Source organism: Balaenoptera ricei, chromosome 11 (genome assembly GCF_028023285.1).
Source record: "Balaenoptera ricei isolate mBalRic1 chromosome 11, mBalRic1.hap2, whole genome shotgun sequence".
Classification (NCBI taxonomy): Eukaryota; Metazoa; Chordata; class Mammalia; order Artiodactyla; family Balaenopteridae; genus Balaenoptera; species Balaenoptera ricei.
In genome coordinates this window covers 97204219-97230381 of record NC_082649.1, presented here as the reverse complement: position 1 = coordinate 97230381, position 26163 = coordinate 97204219, and the positions used below count along the sequence as shown (strand labels likewise).

Below are 26163 nucleotides of genomic sequence, written 5' to 3'. Positions count from 1 at the left end.
AGACAATCACACTCAACTGCTCTGCACTTAACCCCAGAGCTTCTGAGTTAGAATCTGTTAGAAATAGGTATATGTTTCATTGCTTTGGCAACATTTAAATGGCTCTGCATCAGGCAATACAACTGCTAAGATCACACTCTGGGAATTCAGGAAAGGCTAGTGTCCAGTTCTGGTTGTTCTACCACCCAATTGTGATCTAGGGTAAATTCCTAATTAAAAAAAAAAAACAAAACAAAACCCTGAAGATGCTGAAACAGTATTTCCTACTTCACAGGGTCGTCATGGGGATAAAAGGTCACTAGGATAAAGTGCCTTTCACCCAGGAAACACCGATAAATGCTATTGATGCTACCATCATCATCATCATCATAACTGATCACGAACATATTGCCACATGGAAATTCAACATTCCCTGGGCCATTCACAACTTTCCTTTAAAGGACTCATATTCTATGTGGGGTCTTAACACCTTCAAATAACAGAAAATATAAGTCCTTACGCCTTTTTTTCTGTAGCTTATTTTGGCATCTTTCACCTCTGTCTATTTACGTCTTGGTTTAGCATATTCCTGTCACACAAAGAAGCCACTTCCCAAAGAGAGGAACAATGTGTCAAGTGACAAAGACATTGAGTGAAGTCTTTCGTATCCTAGATTGTCCACGGTACAGCTCAGCTGGTCTCTGGGTTGGAAGGCCTGGGTCTACTTTGCTCATCTGTTATAGGGGAAGGGACATGGTCCTTAGCATGTGGTCTGTGAAACAGAGGCAGCTGCGGGTAAAATTATAACACAAGCAGAACTGGCTTCAATTCTTCCTTCTTAGGTCTTTTTCTTCTTGTTCAGCTGTTCAAGGAACTTGCCTGCCCTCTGTCCCTGCCAGGACGATGTTACACCTGCCTGGATAAGTAGGTCACCATTGTATATCAGGAAAGGTCTTATTTGTAATCATCAGGAACCAGATATGGCTAATTTGAGCAGAAAAGGAAACTTTTGGAAGTTTATGGTTAGGTCTCAGTAACTAGAAGCAGACTAAACAACCGGAAGCCAAGGCTATGCTATTACAATTATAGGATCAGGCCAAAGTGATGTTGTAAGTCCTAGCTGGCCTTGCTACCAAGCAGGAACAGGAAACAGGAGGTTGACCCAGCACTGCTGGCCTTGCTTCTTTACCTCATTTATTTGTAATTCAAAATCCAAGAGAGGGGTGCAGTTGGCCAACCCGAGGTCGCCCGACTGTTTTCCATCTGTAAGGGAGACTGAGCATGAGAGTAAACAGTGTATCTGACATGTTCAGCTTGTATAACGGGAGGAAGGCTCTGTTTCTCACCAAGACCCGCAAAGTGGAAAATTCCCCAAAGAGAAAGGAATTTCAGATCAGATGCTTGGAAAGTTAAAAACAACAACAACAAATGCAGATGTGGAATTAAAGACATGGAGTAATTAAGAACCTATATTTGGAGTGATTCAGACCTGAGTTCACATCTTGAGAAAGCTACTCAATCTTGCTGAGCTTCAATTTTCTCTAAAGGAAAAAACGTAGAAGATGATATCCACATGTAACTTGTGGTACAAATGAAGGAGGGCAGTACAGTATATGATGCCTGGCACATCCTATGCATTTTCTAAAACTACTACTAGTACTATTATTATTGTTACTTATTACACAATTTATTGTAAAAATTAACAGGGAGAGTATTAATAAATCTTAATACAGTGCTAAGTGTCACATTTATGATCTCAACTAATTATTTCTTGATTCAACAAACATTCCACATATCAGAAAATAACCTGTTAGTATATTTTTTTTTTTTTTACAGAAGAAACCCTGAGGCTTAGAAAGTGTAAACAATGTACCAAAAGTCACTCATTTAAGAGGTAATGGAATATTATTCGGCCTTAAAAAAATGAAGGAGATCCCGTCATTTGTGACAATATAGATGAAACAGGAGTGCATTATGCTAATGAAATAAGCCAGACAAGATAAATACGAATGATATCATTTATATATGGAATCTAAAAAGAAAAAAAGCCACACTCATAGAATAGAGAGTAGAAAACTGGTTGCCAGGGGCTGGGGGGCGGGTGGGGAAAAGAGGGGGAGATTGGTAAAAGGGTACAAACTTTCAGCTGCAGGATGAATAAGGTCTGAGGATCTCCTGTATAACATAGTTACTATAGTCAATAATACTGTATTGTATAACTAAAACTTTCTGAGAGAATAGAACTTAAGTGTTCTCACCAAAAAAAAAAAAAAAAAGAAAAAGGTGTCATGAGCTGTTAGATGTATTAATTAACGTGATGGGAAGGATCCTTTTGCAACGTATATGTATATCAAATCATCATGATATAGTCTTTGACTACCTTACAATTTTGTCAATTATACCTCAATAAAACAGAAAAAAAAGAGGTAATAAAGATGAGATTCCAATCCAGGATTATCTAGCTCAAAAAACTACACTCTTAACCATTACAATATAGTATCCATCCATATGTTGTAGCTGTAAAATGCTTAACACAAAGGAAACGTTAAATAAATGGTATTTATTCTAACTCTAATGCTTACTAGGTATTAGTTATGTGGTATGCTTTACTTCTAACTACAAGGGTATAAGGTGCAAATTCTTGCTACAGAACATAAAAGCCCCTGTGGTACCCTGCAGGATAAACATAGTACCTGTGAATCTCTCATCTCTCAACCCGGAGTCTCCTCAAGTTTACCCCCTTTATAATGTGGGAATAATGCCTTTCCCACATTTGCACTGGGCATGAAAATCCATACTTCCAGGTGTGTACTGAGCCTCCACTTAGCTCCTTGTCACCTTGGAATCACCATACCAAAGATCATCTATTCCATTAATATAAATGATCTAGGGATAGAAGTACAGAATATACAGAGAGTATTGGAGGAATCCAAACAACAAGTCCTCCACTCTCAAAACAAATTTTAGAGTTCCAAAAGTAAAGAGAAGTGTTTGGAAATAAAACTAAAAATGAAACTAACAACATCTACAATTAGCCAAGTAGTTATTATGGGCCAGGCTACTTACTAGGCACTTGATAAACATTGCAGCTCATCTTCCTGCAGTCCTTCGACGCATATAATATTGTTTCTATTTCATAGAGAAGAAAATTGTATCCAAGCAGGTTAGTGATTAGCCCAAGACCACAGGGCTAGGCTGTAAGAAAATAAGGCCAAGTTTCAGTGGTCAAAATGGTGATGGGTGTTATAACTAGAAGATTATGGCTAATCAAATAAAAATATTCAAAACAGTCCTAATGTATTATTAGGACTTCTTTAGAATAACTTGGGTGCCTTAGTGAATACAGTAGTGGTAGGCACTATAGTCTCTTTAATTTGCTAGTCATACAAATCTACTTTAATATTCTTGGTGAGAAGGAGCTAACTACTGATAAGACAGCTTCTTCAGTTTTGGGGCTACTCCAGGGTGAAATGCGGCAACGTCTTACTGCCTGCAATGTTATCGAGTTCTACCAGGGGGAATAAAGCAGAACAAGTAGCCACTGTTCTTGACAAATGGATACAGTTTTGAGTTTTTCAAAATATGAGGGTCAGATTCATTCATTGTATCAGATAGATCTGTCAAATGGCTTTGCCCATTTACTAATGGATGGCACACTGCAGACACACGTTGGGTCAAAGGACTCAATGTCCCCTCATTGATACTGTCATCAATATAATTTGTATTGGCATTTTGTCTCACCCTGACTTTAAGGACTATGCGGGGAGATCCAAGTCTCCAGACCATGGACTGATCACCTCTGCCTGACACAGTATTCTCTGCTCATTTCCAGAGGGGACCAAGGATGAGCTCTTGGACTTCTGAGTCTATTCACCCTACCTGGCAACACATACTAGCTGGGCTGATTGGATCAAGCAGGAGCCCCAGAGTTTAAATTTCTAGCTGTTTTGGAGGAAACAGAGGCTATGCCCCACTTCCAAAACCCCTCACTTCTTACTGCTAGCCTATCCTAGGCTGTTCTTGCTGATAGTGATATTTCATGCTAAAAATTAATTTTGCTTACCTGATGGCAGTCACACAACCTCAAATGCCATTTTTATAAATAAGGCAACCACCAATGGAGTGTGATTTAGGGTTTTTTCTTCTGTAGACCCTGCCTACCCTATAAAATCTCCCATTACTGCATCGTGGAGACTATAATCCCTTTCCGAGGGAATAGATTCTTTCCAACCATAAGATGAAATAAGGATTTACATTTCCATACTGCCCAAAAGGAAATAAATTGATTACAAAATGCAGGAGAATGACTGATTTTCCACATTTGTTGTGTTCATTAAAGCGTTTTTGAATAGACTTGGCAATATTAAAGAAGTTCAACACACACAAAATAAAAATTAATAAATGAAGAGAAAAAAATTGCATTTATAACAAACAACAAAATAAACACATTGATATATAAAAGGTTGTTATAAATCAAAGATGAAAAATGGATCTCATAAAGTCACAAACTAAAAACTATTAAAAGCCAATAAAGATATGAAAATATGCTCAACCTTGTTATTATTAATCAAAGAAATACAAATAAAATAATTCAGGTGTCATATTTTACTGACTAGAATGACAAAGTTTTAAAAAACTTGATAAGACTGGTATTGATATTGATAATACTGGTACCGATGAGTGTAAGAAACCACACTGGATGTTAAATTGTTGGTAGAAACAAAAAGCAGGGTAACCTTTCTGGAAGACAATATGTCAGTATGTACCAGAACTGACAAGCAGCCATTCAAGTTCTAGAAGTCCATTCTAAGGAAATAAACAATTGCTGAAAGACATATGAACAAGGATGCTTGTCTCATTGTTTAGCAAAGCAAAACAGGAATAATCTAAATATTGAACAGTAGGGACTGGTTAAATAAATAATAGAATGCTGTTCAACCATTAAAAATTATGATGCAGATTTTTATTAGGTGATAAGTAATCATGCTTATATTACTAAATAAAAATGTTATAGAACTGTTTTGTAGTTTGATATAATTAAAGGTATTTTATACTTGCATTGTATTTATATGCACCCCTGTCACAAAAAAGTTTCAAAAGATACCCTCAAAAATGTTCCAGAGATGATTTATCAGAAATTGGATTTTGAGTTATTTTTCCTTTTTTCTTTAAATCCTTCCAATTTTGGAGTTTCTGCAATGAGTCTGTATTATTTTTACAATTAAAAATATTTAAATTTACAACAAAAGGATCTAAATTCCTCCAGTTTTCCATTTATTTTCCACCCTGGCTCAGGGTATTTGTGTAAAAAAAAAAAAAAAAATCACCTTATTTTCTCTTTTGTATCAATCTAAATTTACTTTTCATAAGTTAACTATTTTAGTCTGGCAAAAGTTTCACATAGGAAAATTGTTAGGGTTTGAGTATTCTATTATCTTTAAAAGCACTGGAAACTTTGAAATGATTTCTTTCAGAATTTTCATATAATACTGAAAGGCGGGGATGAGGTAGCAAGATGAAGGGAAATAGATAGTAGTCATCTTCAATTAGGAAAGAGCAACAAGAGGCAATTGGTACTCTTTTTATAAGGCAGAAGCCCCATGAGTCAACTCATGCTAAAAATATATATATATACACACACATATATGTTTGTGTGTATTATATGTATATATAACACACACACATAATTAATCCACTGTCTTAGGCTAATCACTCCTTGTGGCAGAAACAACCAGCTGTTTGCTACTCTTTAATTAGCTGCTCCAACCTGTAGAGGCATCACTAGGACCAAGATAGGAACAACATTCTCCATCTCCGCTTGCATCTGGGTATGGTTCCATCCCAAAGAATGTGACCAGAGGTGACCTGAAGAGTCTATGTCTGAAGGATAACGAATTGATAATTGTAGCTTGCAGCTTCCTCTCTCCTTTCCTTTTTAGGACAAACGTAGAGCCACTTGATGAAGGTGGTGGGTCCCTGAGTAACTGAGCAGAAAACTGACCCTCAAACCACCAAAGTCCATACTGTACTCCTGAGTGAGTGAGAAATGAACTGTCCATGTGTTGCTCCACTGAGGTTTAAGGTTTATTATTTAGTGTTTAACTAATGCATTTTTTTCTTTAAACCTCAGTTGCCTCCTCTGTAAAATAAAGTATTTGAAAAGGATCAACTGTAAGTTTCTTCCATTGCTTACATTTTCATCTTAGTTTTTAATTCTCAGAAACATTGCGCACATTTTACCTTTTTTTTTTTTTTTTAAGAAAGCTATTTTTTTTTTTTTTTTTTAGAAATTCACGTTCTTATTTATTTATGACTGTGTTGAGTCTTCGTTTCTGTGCAAGGGCTTTCTCTAGTTGCGGCAAGTGGGGACCACTCTTCATCGCGGTGCGCGGGCCTCTCACCATCGCGGCCTCTCTTGTTGTGGAGCACAGGCTCCAGATGCGCAGGCTCAGTAATTGTGGCTCACGGGCCAAGTTGCTCCGTGGCATGTGGGATCTTCCCAGACCAGGGCTCGAACCCGTGTCCCCTGCATTGGCAGGCAGACTCTCAACCACTGCGCCACCAGGGAAGCCCACATTTTACCTTTTAAGTTAGTAAGTTTACTTTTTTTCCCACAAAGATGGGTTCTTGAAGTTATGGAGAAGTCATAGCAGACTGTTGCTTCAGTTTAAGATACGCGTTCACATATGAGGTGAGAAGGGTGAAGACCCAGAGAAACGCCTTTGACAGAGGGGAGTAGGAGCATACTGAAGAATGTTCAGTAATAAAGAATTCAGAGGAGAGAAACGGATGGGTTACATCTAACAGATTTGCTCAAAGGAATTTTGGAAAGGAAAATATGTGAAAATGTAGAGCAAAGACATGAAATGCCTTTTGGTCCCTAAATGGATTTCATTTCAAAGATGTGCATATCGCAAATACGTGTACCATAACACTTCTCTGTCCACTTCTAGAATTTTCTAAAGCCTGACAGAACATCTGCAGAGAGAGGATGTCATTCCAAGATGATCGACTGCAAGTTACTAAATTAAGATAAAAATGTCCTTAAACTTGAACAGTTTTTAAAGAGATTTTAGAAGAAAGGAGCTCTCCAGGGGGTTGTATAACTATATAATTTTACCCTTTCTAAAAGGCTATTTATAGATACATAATGTTTCCCCTCCATTCTTTAAAGTAAAATATAGGATAAAAAAAATAGTTTGGGGATAATATTTGTTTGGGACAGCAGGCACTGCTAATCAGTACCACTCTCTCCTTGTTCCTTACTATCAGAACCCTGGTTTAGGAGACCCCATTATCCTTAAGGCTAAGGTGGCCAGTTTAAAATCCAAGCTGTTGAGATCTAAGTGCAAGTCTGCTGACCATCTGCGGTAAAAAATTTGCTCCCTGATTTAGACACTGCCTTTTTTTTCTTACTTAATTTTTTTTTTTTTTTTTCCTTTTCTTTCTTCCTGCCCAAATTGTTGGAACACTATTGGAGATCCTGGGGTCACTCTGAAGCTCTGTGGACCATAGGGACGTGCTAGAGATGTGGAAGCTGGAAGAGCTAAGCAACCCGGTCCCCTGGTGACGCCCTTCAGCAGCTAGGCCAACGCTACAGGGACTATCTCCAAACTTCCTGCTACCCGTGGAAAGTAAGGTAAATCACTCATTCACTTTCTGTTACCTAATAACTGATACAGAACTCTAACCTCAGGGTTCTAGAACCCTTCTCAGTATCCCATAGTCATACTCGTGTTCCGGACTCCTGATCATCAGACTCCCTTATAGCAGATGTGTGGGGAGGGCGGGTTCTTCTGGAAGCCCTGATACTTCCTCCCCTACCCCCACCACACACAAATAATGATCTTTATGTCCACTCATCCTTCTATCTACACTCAGAGGCCAGGGCCCCCAGGAAGGCTTCACTGACAACCCTTTACTCCTCTCTACATGCAGAAAGGGTACAGGTGTGGGCTCTGGAGTCAGACTTCCTAGACTTGAATTCTTAATCTGTTACTTACCAGTTTAGGACTTGGGCAAAGTAGTTACCTTCTCTGGACATCCCTGTAAAACAGGAACACTAAGCAGCACCTATGTACCTTACTGAAAGGATTAAATGAGCAAATGCAGGTAAAGTTCTTATAATTTTTTCTTGGGTCAATCAATTCTAGCTGCTATTGTTACCTTTGGCTAATTTAGGGCAGAGTCCCTTTGCCCTCCTTTGGCTCTCTGGGCCCATCTCATTCACAACACACACAATCGCATACTGCAGAGTTTTGAAAGGTGGTTCTCAAAATGTGGTCCCTGGGCCAGCAATATCAGCCACACCTGGGAACTGGTTAGAACTCTGGCACTGGAGCCCAGCAATCTGTGTTTTAACAATATTCTCAGGCAAGTCTGATGCACACTAAAGGTTGACGACAACTGAGAACATCTGTCTCAGACTCTCCTGGAGGCATTCACCAAAAGTAGAGTTACAGGACCTTACACCTGACCAGCTGGAGAAGGGGTCTAGTAATTGCCCTGGTTATCATGCTTGTTAATCATGCTTGTCATGATTCTTCAGCACATAAATGTTTGAGAATCACTGCCATTTTGAATGTTTCACTCGTCTGTTTTTCCAGTGGACTTTACTTCCTTGCAAGGAAGGTTTGTGAAGATTTGTTGTTGTTGTTTGCATTATTAGTTTTATTATGCTAATTCTAGAATCTCCAGTGCATAGTGCAATCTCAGGCAGGAAGTAGTGGCTCATTAAAACAGGTATCCCAAAAGTCTTAGTAGAACTTCAAGATTAATTCCTTCAGGAAGAGGTAAAATTGTCATTATATGCAGATGATATGATACTATATATAGAACACCCTAGAGACTCTACATGAAAACTACTACAACTGATAAATGAATTCAACAAGGTAGCAGAATACAAGATTAACATACAGAAATTGGTTGCATTTCTTTATACCAACAATGAAATATCAGAAAGGGAATGTAAAAAAAAATGGCTTTTAAAATCACAACCCCAAAAATAAAATACTTAGGAATAAACCTCACCAAGAAGGCAAAAGACTTATACGCTGAGAACTGTAAAACATTAATAAAGGAAAGTGAAGATGATTCAATGAAATGGAAAGACATCTCATGTTCTTGGGTTGGAGGAATTAATATTGTTAAAATGGTCATACTACCCAAAGCAATCTACAGATTTAATGCAATCCCTATCAAATTACCCATGACATTTTTCACACAATGAGAACAAATAATCCTAAAATTCATATGGAACCATAAAAGACCCAGAATTGCCAAAGCAATCCTGAAGAAAAAGAACAAAGTAGGAGGCATAGCCATCCCAGACTCAGACAGTACTCCAAAGTCACAGTAATCAAAACAGTGTGGTATTGGCACAAAAAGAGACATATGGATCAATGGAATAGAATACAGAGCCCAGAAATAAATCCACACACCTCAGTTAATCTTTGACAATTAATCTTTGACAAAGGAGGCAAGAATATACAATGGGAAAAAGACAGTCTCTTCCACAAGTGTTGTTGGTAAAGTTGGACAGCCTTATATAAATCAATGAAGTTAGAACACGCCCTTTCACCATACACGAAAATACACTCAAAATGTCTTAAAGACTTAAACATAAGACATGACACCATAAAACTTATAGAAGAGAACACAGGCAAAATATTCTCTGACACAAATCATACCAATGTTTTCTTAGGTCAGTCTCCCAAGACAATAGAAATAAAAATGAAAATAAACAAAGGGGACCGAATCAAACTTACAAGCTTTTGCACAGCAAAGGAAACCATGAACAAAATGAAAAGACAACCTACAGAATGGGAGAAAATATTTGCAAATGATGCGACCAGCAAGGGCTTAATTTCCAAAATATACAAACAGCTCATACAACTTGATGACAAAAAAAGCAAACAACCCAATCAAAAAAAAAAGGGCAGAAGACTTAAAGAGACATTTCTCCAAAGAAGAAATATAGATGGCCAATAGGCACATGAAAAGATGCTCAACACTGCCAATTATTAAAGAAATGCAAATCAAAACTACCATGAGGTACCACCTCACACCGGTCAGAATGGCCATCATTAAAAAGTCAACAAATAACATATGCTGGAGAGGGTGTGGAGAAAAGGGAACCCTCCTACAACACAGTTGGTGGGAATGTAAGTTGGTGCAGCCAATGTGGAAAACAGTATGGAGGTTCCTCAGAAAACTAAAAATAGACCTACCATATGATCCAGCAATCCCACTCCTGGGCATATATCCAGACAAAACTATAATTCAAAAAGATACATTCACCCTGATATTCACAACAGCAATATTCACAATAGCCAAGACATGGAAACAACCTAAATGTCCATCAACAGATGAATGGATAAAGAAGATGTGGTACATATATACAATGAAATACTACTCAGCCATAAAAATAAAGAATGAAATAATGCCATTTGCAGCAGCAACATGGATGCAACTAGAGATTATCATACTAAGCAAAGTCAGAAAGAGAAAGACAAATACCATGATATCACTTATATGTGGAATCTAAAATATGACACAAATGAACCTATCTATGAAACAGAACAGAATCAGAGACATAGAGAATAGACTGGTGGTTGCCAAGGGGGAAGCAGGTGGGAGAGGGATGAACTGGGAGTTTGGGATTAGCAGATGCAAACTGGTATATATAGATTGGCTAAACAACAAGGTCCTACTATATAGCACAGGGAACTATATTCAATATCCTGTGATAAACCATAATGGAAAAGAATATGAAAAAGAATGTATATACATATGTATAACAGAGTCACTTTGCTGTACAGCAGTAATTAACACAACGCTGTAAACCAAGTATACTTCAATAAAAAATTAATTAATTAAATTAAAAAAAGATTAATTCCTTCAGAAGAACAAGTACTCACAAAAAAGCACCCTTTGAAAGTTTAAATTTTTGAATTTCTTTGCCACTTCCTTAGTTTTGATCATCTTGGACAATATATTTTTAATAATGACTTTTTAAAAAAAATTGTGTTTCAGTGTTTGCTATCCTTAGAGAGATAGAAACAGGTAAGTACAACTAAATACTTATTTTTCAAAAGTCTCAAAAGTATAAGGGAAATGAAAGTAATTATATCTTCAAATGATTTTGGGGTATGTTTCTAATTTCATACTTCTGATGCTATTAAAGATTAAAACTGTATTAAGACATTTGAGACATGTCGCACTGGTATTAAATGAATTTAATTTTGTGTAAAGTGGTGGAAATATTTTCTTCAGCAAACATACCTGCAGATATAAAATCACAACCATAAATCTATAAAAAAGCAAGCTATTGAATGAAATCTGATTGGTTATTTCCCTGCAGTATGGATCAGCTAATAATTTAATTTACTACTTGCTAACAGAAGCCAAAATTTAAATATACATATGTGTGTATATATATATATGTGTATATATATCTCTTCAATTTTAAATCATTCATATATATGAACAAGTATATATACACATACATAACAATTGTTCATATATATATATATATATATATATACACATATATATATATATATAAACAATTTAAATTAAGGAAAGTATGTCTGGTGGCCTATTTTTCCCCCCTCATGATTTCTAAAGAACACCATATTCTACTCTAGGCAGTGGAATGTCAATCCACCTTAAGGGTTGTTCAATGAGCATATCTGAGAAACCACTGGTTTAGCCAATGATGTACTTATTGGGGGAGGCCCTAGTGCCACTGTCAAGAGCTTATCCACAGAAGAGATAAGAAGGTACTTGTTTGGTTTGTGAAAAGAAGGAGTAGTGAGGGATGGCAGGTAGCTGCAGGCTGATGACACGTGATGTCCATATATATGTAGAACCAACACGCCCATAATTGCACCCATTTTCCATACCCAAATCCAAAGCCTTTATATCATTAATCCCAGGCAAAAATGGTAAGATTCATGTGTGCTACTATCTCACGGCATCAAGATGCCTGTAAACTAATATGAGTATGTCTTAGTTTTATCAGTGGAGGACAAACCAGGCTTCTATCACCAAGCCCCATTCCATACCAGGCAAACCAGTCCAAGACTTCTCTGACTGCTGCAGGAGAGTCTATGGAAGGGGCGCTCACTCCACTGTGATGCCTAAAATGCCTTTGCACAGAGCAAACATTCAATACATGCTGAGTGAATGAATGAGTGAACTGGTGTCATAAAACAGGCTTATTTGAGGGAAATTCCATTCAACAGGCTGGCATTCCTTCCTACCCATCTTAACTGTTAAGCTTGCAATCAGACAGAAATTTAATTATAAAAAGTTAGACCTGAGGAAATTTTAGAAACTATCTACTCTCCAAAGGTATACAACTTTAATTCAGTGGTAAAAATCACTAGGAGTGATTTAGGAGTCAATCAGACCTGAGTCCAAATTCCACGTCTACCATATTCTAGTGAGCAAATAACTACTTCTGAGGCTCTGTTCCATGCATGCATTATGGGATATCATAATAATACATACATTAATTGTATGACTATCAGGGGATGAAATGACACAATCCATCTGCCATGGTCAGTTAAGTAATTTGCACCAAGTAAGCACTCAAGACATTAGCCAATATTAATAGCGGAGAGATGAAAACAAAACTCTGGGACTGACGCCTACCCTAGTGGCCCCAGTGGTCATAATGACTTTCTTCCATTTAGCCTGCTCTCTTCTCACTAAGACTAAGGAAGAGAAGATGAACAAATTAGGAATAACAATTTGAAAATGGTTTTATACTCCCTGAATGAATGGAATTATAATGATTCATGAGTTCTGCAGAAATATGATGAGACTTTAGATCTTTATGTTAGTTCTCTACAAAACCAATTTATGGCCCTAAGATGTACCTTCCCACCCAGCCCCATCCCTACCAGGATCAAATATCATTGTAAATGGAAAAGTCAACAACACATAATCAACAAGCTAAGTTACAAGCTAGTGAAGTCTCGGAGGTTTGATAGAGAAAATTCAGATTTATCATTTTATGTAAAAATAAGATGATATGAAGAACTTAATATAAAAAATATTATGTGGAGATCTATAATCCCTATAATAGTGCTATAAAAAGTAAACAGCTAGAAATCTATTTAGATGGTTTTCCTTATAAGAAAGCATTTTCTGTATAACTTTTAATGTACTATTGATGAGAACAATTCAACAAAATTCAAATAAATATCTGCAGATGTCCTACAAGAAGAAAAGCACAGAGTTAGATGTGACAGGGGATAACTGGACTTCAGGATGAGTAAGACCCTATACTTGACCTCAATAAATTAACATTAAATACAGTGGATGAGTCATGTACAGAATGTCGGAATTCTAAAAGGCCAAGCTAAGTACCAAAAGGAACATGTGGGGATTCTTAAGAAGGAAATAAAATATTGGTTAGTTGATTACGAAAAGGCAGAAGGGAGTAGGTTCCCTTTGGCTAGTCTTTGAAGAGATCACGTCCTTTCCCTCCTAGTCCTGAGGCTAGGGTGGCATGGGCAATAGAGGAATATGGGGATTGAGAATCATTTCTACTCTCACCAGAGTGGCTGGAAGCAGATTTTCTTACCAGGATGTAGCAGTATGCTAATATTTAAGGGTTCTTGAGGTCAGAGAGAAAGGGGTTTGAATACTCTGGCTCTATCTCTTGCTGTGGGTCAAGTTTCTTACCTTTCTTGCTGTAGGTCAAGTTTCTTACCTTTCCAACACCTCAGCGTCTTTATCTGAAAATTGGGGATGATGATAATGTCTCCTACCTGAGTGTGAGAACTACATGATATAGTGCATACGCAGGGCTAAATGTGGTGCCCGGCACACAGAAAGTGCTCAGTACGGCGAGTGTAGTGACAATAAAGGCAAAGGTGACGGAGGTAGTGCTGGTGTTGATTCTGCCCCCAGAACAGGCTCTGACTGGGAGAGAGTTGAAGCACCTTTGGGTTCATGAGGGTTTATATATAAGCAACGGTTGATCAATGTGAGCTGGTTGTCCAAATGATTATGTGCAATCTAAGAAAAAAATGGGCCTCAGATTTGATCAGCTACTTAATAATATTAACAGTGGTAGTAGTCAAAGAAGCTAAATTTTATTAAGTGTTTACTATATGCCAAACAATGTGCTGAACGCTTTAAAAGGATTTACTCACTTATTACAACGAGGCTATACCTAGGTCCTGATAATGTTATTCGTCTCTTTCAGATGTTGACTGAGCCTCAGAGGGGTTACAAAAGCACCTAAGATCCCATTGTCAGTACATGACAGAAGTGAGTTCAAATCCAGCCTGTCTGACTTGTTCTTAATCATTAAGGTATGAAATTAAGCATGTTGCCCTTTGCCTGATTCTCCTTCTGAGGCCTGAATATTTCACTTAGCCCCCTGAGTGCAGAAGAGAGAAAATTCTCTCTCCTTGACCCCACTTGGCATCAATATCCAACTCCCCTTCTCAAAACGGGTTGCTTCAACGAGCAGCAATGAATGCCGGGTTGTGGACCAGCCACCTTGATGACTAAGAGTCAGACACTAGGGAAAGAAAATGCTCTGTGACAATCCTACCCTTGTACAGAAACAAGACAGAAATGGGGGAATGGGGCAGAAGATAATGGAATAAGGCATAGGAAAAATAGCACCTGGCATTGTGATAATAATGATAATAATAATAATAATAATAATAGTAGTAGTAGTAGTAGTAGTAGTAGTAATAGTAATAATAATAGACTTTACTATGCTCTAGGCATTGTGTTAAGTGCTTGGTATAAGTGACTTCATTTTAACATTGAAAACAATTCTATGAGGATGAAATATTATTATCATCATTCTATAGACAGGAGTATTGAGGTTCAGGTAATCAGGTAAATTGCCCAAGCTCATATGGTTAGCAAGTGGAAAGCAGGGATTTGAACCAGCACCTACACTCCTAACCATTATGCTATAACCATTATGCTGAAGACATAAGAATTCCAATGATCTTTCCCCATAACCCACTCCTGCACTCCAGACTTAAATAGTCCAAGATCAAGAGAGAGCAAGCTTGGAGTTGCCACTCTTCAGTGAGTTTCAATCATTTCAAAACAGTGTGTTTGCTCACAAGATGCAGTTCCTGTGATAATCTTCTTAACCAGGTATCAAGAAACAGGAAGCAAAGATTCAAGTAACAGTATGTTCCTACTTATGAGGAAGGTGGGACAGCATAGTTGACATTGGGCTTAACTGTTCTGGAAAACGTGGTCCCAGTAGGCATACATGCTGGTACATTTTCTCCACCTACCAAATACAAAAGCAATATTTCATTTCCATGTTGCTCTTCATAGTTCCACCTTATTCGTGCCTGTCATTCATCCTCTGGCCTCTTCCTGTCTCCATTTCTGTACAGAAAGGTGCTAAGTCTCTGCTCTCGGATATGAAAAGGGTGTGTTAGGAGAGGGAGCCATGGTTCCTCAATGTCTTTTTTTTTTTTTCATCTTAATTCTATTATGCCAACTCCACTGAACTTAATTAGAGTGAATACAGAATTACACAATTACCCTCTGTTCTATTCTTTAGATGTTATATTTTGATAAAATTTACTACATGCTGCTCTCCCCTTGAACACCAGATGAACACTAGAAATGGATGTGTGTTGATATAAAATCTGTTATAATTACAATTAAAGTATAGCTTACATAATGATAGTGTTAACATAAAATTATAGATGTGTAGAGACAACGTGGTCATGCATTTTTTAGTATAAGTACATGCTTAGACCAATATCTGTTAGCGGAATGAATATGGAAGAGCATTTTGGTTAAGCCACAAAGGCTGTTTAAGGACTTGCAGATAGCTCAGGGGAACTCAAAGACCAGTAAGATAATATTTCCCCTGTCATGTTTTCAATTGCAAAGTGAAGGGAAGATGTGAAAGTAAGTACCCCTATGGAAATTACAAGACAAGTACATTTTTTTCCTTGAATACCTGGGTAAATGTTTAAATTCTGCTGTATATCAGTGATGCAAATTTTCAACTGAGTTTGATAAATCATAAAATAATAATTATACATATATGTATATAAAACTGCATGGAACTAGACAGTTCAGAATTACTTCTAATTAAAGAGGTACCCTATGACAACTAACTTAAACCTTACAAAATATGGTTCCAAGTATCCTACCGAGTGAAAAGTAGGAGACTGAAAGCTTTATTCTAAATGTTTGTAGTCGTGGTGTCTTAACTAAAACTACTGTGTCACAATACTATTAAAATAATTGTGACATTTTATTCACTTTTGCTGCAAACAACAAAACAAACTATAGGTATTTTTTCATTTCAGGTAATTATTTTAGCTAATAGTTATTAAATGTTTTGAGAAGACAGAGTGCTAATTGCATTACTTCATTTTATCTTTAAAATAGCGCTTCCATGTAATTATTCTTAATATCTCCATTCTATTACAATGTATCTCTAGTTTAGACCTTTCTTCAGAACTGCAGACTTGTGTATCCAACTGTGTACTCAGCATCTCTACTTGGATGTGAAGAAAACATCTCAAATCTTATACCTCCGAAACTGGTCTTTAATCCCCCAAACATGCTCTACCCCAAACTTTTTCCAACTTAGGTGCCAGTAACCACACCTTTCCAGTTCCCCAGGCCCTAAATCTCGAATTCACCCTTGACCCCCTCTTCCTTTCCATTCTCACATTCAATCTACCATGAAATGCTGTCACAACCTTCCCAATGTGCCACTTCTGAGAATTACCAGCCACTAACAGCGTGGCGCAGGCCACCAACATAAACCTCGAGGATCCTGTAGTCGCCTCCCAAGATTCTCCCTGACTCCACTCTCTCTGCACATCCTCAAGACCACAGATAGAGTTATGCTTTTCAAACAAGAGACAGTTCATGCCACACCTCGGCTAAAATCCTGTCCTTGGCTGCCTACATTTAGAGTAAAAGACACCATGCATGGTACGGCCTCCCAGGACTTACCCAATCCATCCCATCACATATCTGACCTCAAGCCCTCCTGCTGCCTCTTCCTCCCCACTGACTAAGTCAGCCAGGGTGGCCTCCTTGATATTCCTCCAACCTGCCCGGCATATTTCTGCCTCAGAGTTTTGGCACTGGTTGTTCTTGCTCCCAGGGAGTGGTCTCCCCCTCATACATTCTGACAACTCCCTTACTTCAAGTCTCTGCTCAAATGTCAACTTGTAAAAATCCACCTTGACTACCCTATGTAAAAACAGAACCTACCTGTACACTCCTCCAGCACTCCCAACCCAAGCCTCTTCAGTGAGCTTCACATACTTTTCCTTATCCCACAGCGCCCATCAACTTGTGACAAAGCACAGAATTTAGTTATAACATCCGTTTCCACACGAGAGTGTAAGGAGAGAGAGCATGCAAGAAGGAACATGCAAGCAAAGGCTCTTGTCTAATTTATCCATGGATACGTCCAAGCATAGAGAACAGGAAGATGCTTGATAAATATTCCTGGAAAAGATATAGATGAGGAAACTAGTAGTAAAGCTCAGAAAGTTTAAGTAACTTCCTCAAGGTTCTAGAGCTAGAAGAGGGTCACAGTAGAATTCACACTTGGGGATGTCTAACTTCAAATCTCTTAGCCTCTCTGCTATCTTAAGTCCATGCAATTCAGGATTTGTTTTAATCAGTGCCATGGAAATTCTCACTCCACTGAATACTACCACTAAAGTGTTCTCTGTCTAGATTTATATATATATTTTCCATTTAAACAAAGGAAACAGAAGAGGGGAATTCATCATGGGTTATTGTGGTACTTTTACAGCAATTTTAGCAATAATGACATTTAAGTAATAGTGATATTTAATGATAGCATAATAATAATAAAATAATAGCCCTTAAATGTATTGAACACGAATCGCATGCTAAACTCAGTGCTAAAATATTTCCATGTATATTTTGTGCAAAATCCTTATGAATATTCTATCAGATGAACTTTATGTGTAACTCCACCAGGCACACTTCTCTTATTCTGCTTTTAAAGACAAGGAAATTGATGAGAAGTGTGGTAACTGTTTGATCAAGATGAGACTGGTAGTAAGTTGTGAGTATGAATTTAAATTCAGGTCTAACTCCAGAATTTGATTCTTAATCCCTACATGAAAATTCTGATAATTCCTTTGGTAAGAGTATGTTTTCTCCTGGAAAACATCCCCCATTATGTCTGCCTGTGCTCATACCTTCAGAACACAGTCAGGTTTAAAACATGATAAAAATGTTTAAATAGTGTGCTTTAATAAACGGAAATATCTTCATCTAAACAATAACACAAAAAGGCAGGCTGAGCCCTTTGAAGTGGCTTCGTTGCTATCTTCCATCCAGAACAAGAGAAGGAATCAACAGCTGCAGAGTAAAGAAAGCACAAAACCCAGAGATGGAGGATTCTGTAAATGACCAATTACAAGACTATTAAGCTGCACTTTCATAGCAAGAGGCAAAATATTCCATTAAACTGAAAATTCTTCTACCCTTCACTCCAAGGCCCACACAAAAATTAATGCTGCATTTATTAGGATGTATTTCCTGTGCTCTATCAACTTGACTTTCAGCAACTGTATTAATACAGTCCTTTCGCTTTGCACATATATCTGAATGATGGATTCCATCACTGGAGTTTTGTAGAAAGAGTGGAGTGAATGAAATAAAGTTTGGGAAGAGCCATCATAACCCATAATGATGGGCACTGAATCAGGACAAGAAGAAACCTCTCTTCTCATTTATTTGAATGAAAATTCTACTATATGTTTATTGCCTCTGTACCGGGCCATCTGTTGAATAATGGAAAACAAGCATCTTTCATTTGGAGGTAGGATTTGTGTGCTCAAGTTTCTATGGGCCTGCAGAATTTATCTTGTTTTAGAAATGAAATAAAATGTAATTTCTTACTGTAAGTAGATGTGGTTAAGCAACTGGCAACTTTGATGTCTTTAAATCACTGCAGTTTCGGGGTAGGCAAATCTATAATTATTTCAAGCACTTCTTTATTGGTGCAACAATTGAGCAGTGTACATAGTGGTCAACAACCTGGGCATTGTCAGACGACTCTAAGTTTGAATCTAGACTTTGCCACTCACCAGCTGTGTGACTTTCAGCTATGAGAATCACTTTCTTCAGCTTTACAGTGTGGATTATTATATGCCCTTTGCAGAACTACTGTAAGAACTAAATGTATATGGGCACAGTGCCTCATAGCAAGGGCTCAAATTAGTACTGTGGTCACTACTAGTAGTATTGAAAAGAAATTAGAACTTCTATTCTCATAAAGTGAGATATGTGTCCCTTTATAATTGTAATTTCATATCATTTTACTTTTGACCTTATAATTTAATAACTTGATCCAAGAAACATCTAGTAGTAAATATAATTGAAAGAAGATTACTTGTCAAACATGAAATACTGTAGTATTAAGTGTGCTAGCACAATACTCTTCTCAGATAATTAACCTGTAAAAATATATTATTGTTTTCTTTTTAATTAAGCACATTGAACATATATATTTACTGTGCCAATTGGCCAAAGGTCCATTAATTAATCAGTCTAACTATATGTTGCATAAATGTCTTCTAAACAGAATTGCCTATGTATTGTATTTGTTGGGAAAATGTGTTTGAGATTGTTCTTTTCTGCCTATTTAAAGTAAAAGAGGGTGAGAAGTAGAGTTAGGCTTAATGTACTTTGTACTCCATTATGCCATGAAAATGCTTCTGTGCCCTGGAGACAACAACAAAAGATTTGCTTTAATGACAAGAATCAAGTATCGTTCTAAAGCTGCCAGGTAGGAGGCCTATAGGTTGCAGTTTATATCAGAAGTATTTGCTCTCTCTCTCAACTGCATCTAGGTGGGAAAGATGTGGTCACAAATGCTTCAAGGTGATATAGTAAATGTTGGAAAGAGTGGGGGAGGAGGCAGAGTTTTGAATATCTCAAACCTGAGCTAGAAGGATTTTATTTAAAGAAAACAGCAGATATTATTTTTCACTCAAGGAATGCCAGTCAGCAAACCTGACATTAATGTAGGAAATTAGCTCTTTTAGCTACGGTGCTTTCAAATGCACATGGCTGAAAACAAATTCAAAATAGTCAAAGGAAATTTAAAAACAAAAACCAAACAACAACAACCACCTCAACAAACAAGTACTGGAAATTCAGGGACGCAGCCATATTCAGATACAGATGGATCTGGAAGTTTCAGAGTATCAGCAGGGTTGCAGCTCTCTCTCCATCGCTCAGTCCTGCTTACCTCTGCAAGACTTTATTTTACAGAAAGTCTCTTCTTGTGCTGGATGGTCACTGGGAGTCCCAGAGTCATATCTCCCCAGCTTAGAAATTCCAGAGAGAAAAGACAATTTTCCCATTTTTCTCTGAGAGAAAAGTCTTGGGGAGGAGTCTGGTAGACTTATCCGAGGTCAGATGCCTACCCATGAACCAACCACCTGCTTTACTGGAGTTCAGTCCCTGGGCGACTCATCCCCGGGGCCTGTGAGGAGGCAGGATGTCATTACCTGGCAGTTCTCCAAGGAAAGCCTGCTGTTTTTGTAAGATGAAAGGGGAGAGGACATGGGTAATGAAACCTGTATCTGCTTCTGTAAAATCCACAGTTCTTACTCCCTGCCCCATGTCGATGACCATGCAGTAAGCTGACCCAGGAGGTCATTTTTCCCACAACAGTCTTTATATATATGACTAAGGAACACACTGGTAAAAGAATACGGGAGAAAGTCTGAGAAATCTGAGAAGTCAGCTAGACTGATATTAACTAAAAAAGCTGTGTGAAAATATCCTTAAAAAGTTGCCCCCAACTCACTCAAAGTCCAAAGTTGGAGCTGGAAATACAATGTCATGGAGATTGGATAAGAACAGGTTTTCTCCAAGCTGAACTATGACACAAAGATTAGAGACTTCTAGAAACTATACTTTTTCAAAGAAAAAACATCACATGAGAAAAATGAGGCCTAGAAAAATTAAATGACTTAAGGTAACATAGCTAATTAATGGCAAGACTGAGACTATACTCTGTGTAATTGGCTATGGTCTTTTAAATCCATGATACAGCTTCTATATGTAACAAATTTGTTAAACCCTAAATGTTTATGAAATTCAAGTAATCCATCATCTTAATTATTCTTGAAGAGAAAACATCCAAAGACTTCTTAATTGTATGGGTATACATACATAAAATACACGTGGAGGTATCTTCAAATATAGTATGCGCCTGTCTCTATTCCTTCCCTCTCCGCTCTTGTAAAAAATGCCCCTTTAAAAATTGCCCACTCACCATCTGTTAGGTAAATTTGCTGAAACACAGTAAATGTGGAGACAGAAATTGTTATAGAGACTATTCCAAATGGCACTGACACCTGTATTTATGAAATTTTTAAAAGGGTAAGTTAGAGTTGTTCTTTTAAAAAAAATCCCACTATAGTAACACCACATCATCCTAGGTGCCCAGTTCTATCCAATTACATAAGATGGAGAAAGAGAGAGAGAGAGATAGAAACAGAGAGAGAGAGAGAGAGAAGAGAAAGAGAAGAAGAAAGGAAGAAAACCAAGTAGTTATGTATAAAATGTTGCTCCCAAAGTTTGAGATTATACTCAAGCATCAATGAACAGAAGGAAAACACTTACAAATTTACAAATGTATTTCATTTATGGTACGAGGGACACAGGTTTAGATTTGCAACACGCTCCCACAAGGGTCAAATTGACCACTTTTTTCTATCTAGTTGCTCTTGAGAGAACAAAACAATTGAAACAGATGCCATTCAATTCCAAGTCTATAGCTTAGACCATGTCACTGCACATGAAATATTGTTCATTCAGAGTCAACACATAGCAAGAGTAATTTATACTCTCAGAGTGTTTGCTCTCAAGTCAGTAGCAGAGAAGCCTTGAATAAAAACGTTCCCATTACTTTCCATTGTAATATATCTTACTTATAGCCCATGAAACAGTGGTGAGGGGAGATTTATTCTTTGGACACCATATTATATAATCTCTCCGCTTTCAGCCATCCCCCACTCTGTGATTATTTTTTAAATATGTTACTCGTAGTCAATATTAATTTACATTTAATCTTTCTTAGCATTAGGAGAGTATTATTTTGTACAGGCTCAGAAACAAATCTCCCGAAATTCCTCCCTGATGCTCCCTTCAGGCTGAAAATGCATTGCAGGGCGGCTGCAGTGACTTAATTCTAGTTGGCAGAGCCCTGGCCACGCACTAATTTCATTAGCCTCAAATTCCTGGATTTGAAAGATCCACTGAATATGATTCCTGTCCTGTGACATGTCACTTACTAACCAATTCAGTGTGCATACAGAGGAGAGAAAGGACTTGCTCAGCTCTGGCCCACCGGCAGGCAGATGAGAATTCCGAGTCAGAGACACTGTTTACATCTGAGTGGTCATTCTTGCCCGGGTCCTCATTTTCAGGAAAGAGCTTCATTCCAGGCTTTGCTGGCAGCTGCAGCATTTGTTACATCCATTACTATCTCCTTATTCCTTCCTGCCCCCCAGTGCTTAGCACCCCCCACGTAAGTCACTAAGTCTTCCTTCCCCCAGCCTAGAAGCTTACCTCACCATAAATTTTTATCTCAAATGATAGGTTTGGCACATTCCCCACAGCAACCCACAGGGACTGGGGAAAAGAAAACTCAAATCTCTGGAGAGCTAAGAATTCAACCATTTAGACGAGTTTCTTTGATACAGGACAGTCTTCATTGAGCTGAACCCTGCAATCCCAGAAAAGATTCACCTACCCGTCCTTTTCCTCTTTCCCTAAAGTGACAGTGACTGTGCCTTTGAACAATGGGTCTGTGTTCCACTCTTCTCTCTATTCATTTTGCAGGTTTACAGAGGCTGGGAAACTGGGGACTGGACTTACATGGCAGGAGCTTCTAAGATCACATGCAAAAATAAGGCTACTGGAAGAGATTGTTGGAATCTATCTCTGTAAATTTGAACATGGGCAGTGGTTAACCAGGACGCTCACACCAAGCTTATAACCAGCTTGCAGCACAGCTACAAGTTGGTGCATCCCTCCTACTACCAGCCTCTTCTCAATAAATGCAGGTGAAAACTGGGGGCTCTTTCCCCTCAGCTGTTCAATCCAACATGAATAGCTGCAATTTGCAAATTAGAGGAAAATGACAGTGTTTTCTCTGAATGGTTTTGGTCTCAACCCACACTGCTAATGCTGGCATTCAGTTCCTTTCCTTCCCAGCCCAGGGAACAGGGGAACTAAGCATAAGGCAAGCGATTTCTTTTCTTGCAAGTGCCTCAGATCCACACACCAGAGAAGGAATCAGCTCGCCCTGGAATCTTTTTCAGCAAGCACAATCCTTCAGCCTAGTCTGCAAGCTCTATCTTGACTTTAAGATTTCACTGTTTTTTCGACAGGCAGGCCCATCTGCAGTACTGCCCAAGCTCCAAGTGAAGAGAGAAACAGGCACCAAAATAATTTAAAAAATGTCAAACAGCAAATGTGCCTTCAACCCCCGGAGCTCCAGTGAAAATACCGTGAGTTGCCCCTGTGGTTCTCAGGTGACCTCTGGCCTCATCCTCCCTGCAGCGCTGCCTCCTCAGGTTCTCTGGCTTAAGCTCAGAGGTAAAGGAAGTGCTTCTGGGTTTTGCTTACAACAACCCAGGCTCTTCCTGAAAGCATTACCTCAAAGTGAAGGCTGCCAGGAAACACTTTTGGCTTTACAAACATCTAGAGATCTCCACGGCGGCATACTCCAGAGGTGCTCGGGGTGCTCAGAGGCTCAGAGGGGCCATACCAGGCTGCAGCCTTAGACAGGCACCCCTCCTTCTGGCACAGACACAAACTTCACACTCCTGGGCGCTGATGTAGTGACAGCTTGAACCTTACAAGGAGTCCCTTCCAGAAACCCAACATGCTTCAGGAAAGGCACTTGAGAGGGAGCCAACTCTTTAGATACGGGGAGCATAAGGGTCAGCCGGAACATCTGGAGAAGGGATTAACTGAGTTTGGGTACTACCAGGCAGGGAGGGAGCTGTGCATTAAGAAAGGATCACTTCAAGATAGAGATGAACAAAAAACTTGGAGGTAGGGTAGAGAAGGAGAAGAGAGGCAGAAATTGAAAGGGAGAAAATAAAAAGAGAGAGATAGAGAGAGAGGAAAAAAAAAAAAACAGCAGGGAGAAAGGGACACAAGGAGAGAGACACACAGGAAGAAAGACAGAGAAACAAGAAGAGAACCCATAGCCACGCAGACCCTGAAACTCAATTTCTTCATCCAAAAGCCATCCATTTATACCCAGGGCGGCACAGGAGCCGTGGGGCTGAGGCTGCGGGAGCAGGCGGCGAGAGAGCACTACGGTACAACCCGCCGCTCAGCTGGCCCGATCCGCCGTCCTCGCATCTTCCGCCGTCGCCCGCCTGCACCCGGAGCAGGAGGACCGCCCGGCCTTGCTCAGCGCACCCTGCGGCCTCCCTCCAGGCGCCTTCTTGCCTGGCTCTGAGAAGCGTCCTCAAAGCCCAGGATTGGGGTTGGGGGGCTGCGTTCGGGAGGTCGTGGGAAAGGATGGGCAGGCTGGGTGCAGAGGAAGCGATTTTGTTCCGCAGTTAGCATGAGCTCATCTCTGGGCTCTCAACTGGCAGGAGTAGAAAGCTGATCGCCCGGCTCCTGCCAGTGGCCGGATCGCAAATGCAGTTTAGACGGTGCAAACAACTGCCCAGAGCAAATCACCTGGGGGTCACGTCTGCGGGTGGCATCTCCCCACCTGAGGACCGTCCCCACGCCTCTGCCCCATGCCCTCGCAGAGACAGGTTACAGCTCGGGAAATCCAACCCGAGCGAAATGGGCAATTAACATCCAAATGTAGGTGAAGACCTAGCCTTCGGTTTAAGAACTGCCTCCCTAAGCTCTTCTCGAAATTTTCCAAGGGAGCTGCAGCTTGCCGGGCGGCTTGGGGCAGGGAAGCTGGGGAGTTGAGAAATGCCTAGTTTCTAGGCGGCTTCTCATCTTTCATATTCCTTGCGCCTAGCTGGCTCTCACAGGAGCCCGGCACTTTTACAAGCCTGTTTTTGAACCATATTTCACTCTAATGCAAACCCATTTAAATCATCGCCTTGTTTTTCGGAGATTGTTTCTTGTAAATGGGGCCATAAATCCAGAATGTCAAGCCGGATGGAGGGGAGCGCGGACAGGCGAGAGATGGAAGGGAAATGAATCAAGCAGGGAAAGTACCTCCTCGGGTGAGATAGGAGGGATTCGGCAGGATCTCCAGGGTGGAAATGAGCGAAGGCTGACCAGACCCCGCACCCCCGGAGTCCAAGCCAGCCTTCAGGATAAAGAGCGCGGGGAGCTACGGCGCGCTCTGCCCCGGAGGGAGCGCCCCCCTACCTGGAAAAGCCTCAGGATGTTGGCTACCATGATGGAGACCGAACTCCCCGAAGCCCCAATCACTCCAACTACTTTCTCCGGCTTGACGAAAACGGGAGGCTCGCCGTTGGTGCAGCGCACTTCGGAGGTGTCCTTCTGGATGAGCGCCTGGACGAAAGTGAGCGACTGTTCGAGCGCATAAGTGTCCCTGGAACAAGTGTCCAGGATCCGCGCTCCCAGCGTCACGTTGGGCAGCAGGTTGGGATCGCTGTTGATCTGGTCCAGGGCGTAGAGCATCGCTTCCAGCCTGTGGATCCCGTTCTCCCTCTTGATGTCGCCGCAGGGCACTCCGCTGGGACCCTTCGCGTGCACCGGGAACAGCCCCCCGAGGGTGACGTCCCCCTCGATCCGAATGGAGTGCGGGGCGTACATCTCCTGGCCGCGCGCCGCCGCCGCCAGCGCGCACAGGAGCACCTCCAGCACGCAGCAGGGGAACTTCATCAAAGTCAGGGCGCGGAGCAGCTTCCCCAGCTGGACCATGCTGCTCCCGCGGCTGCGGTGGTGGCGGCGGCACTGGAGGGGACGGTGGCGGGCTCGCCGGAGTCCTGGCCCCTTGGGGTGAGCTCCTCCGGGGAAGCCCAGGGTCTCCTGCGGGCGAGGAGGGTGGGGGCGCCCGGGGAAGGGCAGCCGGCGAGGGTGCGGGGTCCCGCGGCGCCTGCCAGCTTGGGGCGCCGTGCGCTCTCGGGTTCCCCGGCCGGCGCGCCGCGCTCGCGCTCGCGCTCGCGCTCGGTGGCTTGCAGC

At 40.2% G+C, this 26163-nt stretch overlaps 1 protein-coding gene across 6 annotated transcripts in view; it reads right to left on the bottom strand.

The window, feature by feature from the left end:
* GRM7 (glutamate metabotropic receptor 7) overlaps positions 1 to 25902 on the bottom strand; it is a 788856-nt gene extending 762954 nt beyond the window's left edge. For 4 of the 6 annotated variants that reach the window (XM_059940238.1, XM_059940239.1, XM_059940241.1 and 1 more), the window contains exon 1: positions 25384 to 25902. In XM_059940238.1, coding sequence (XP_059796221.1) covers positions 25384 to 25902 — 519 coding nt within the window. Of the gene's footprint in view, positions 1 to 3045; positions 3066 to 25383 lie in introns of those variants that run through there. The other 2 variants (XM_059940242.1, XM_059940243.1) reach the window with 1 other exon arrangement.
* Between the last annotated feature and the right edge of the window lie 261 nt (positions 25903 to 26163).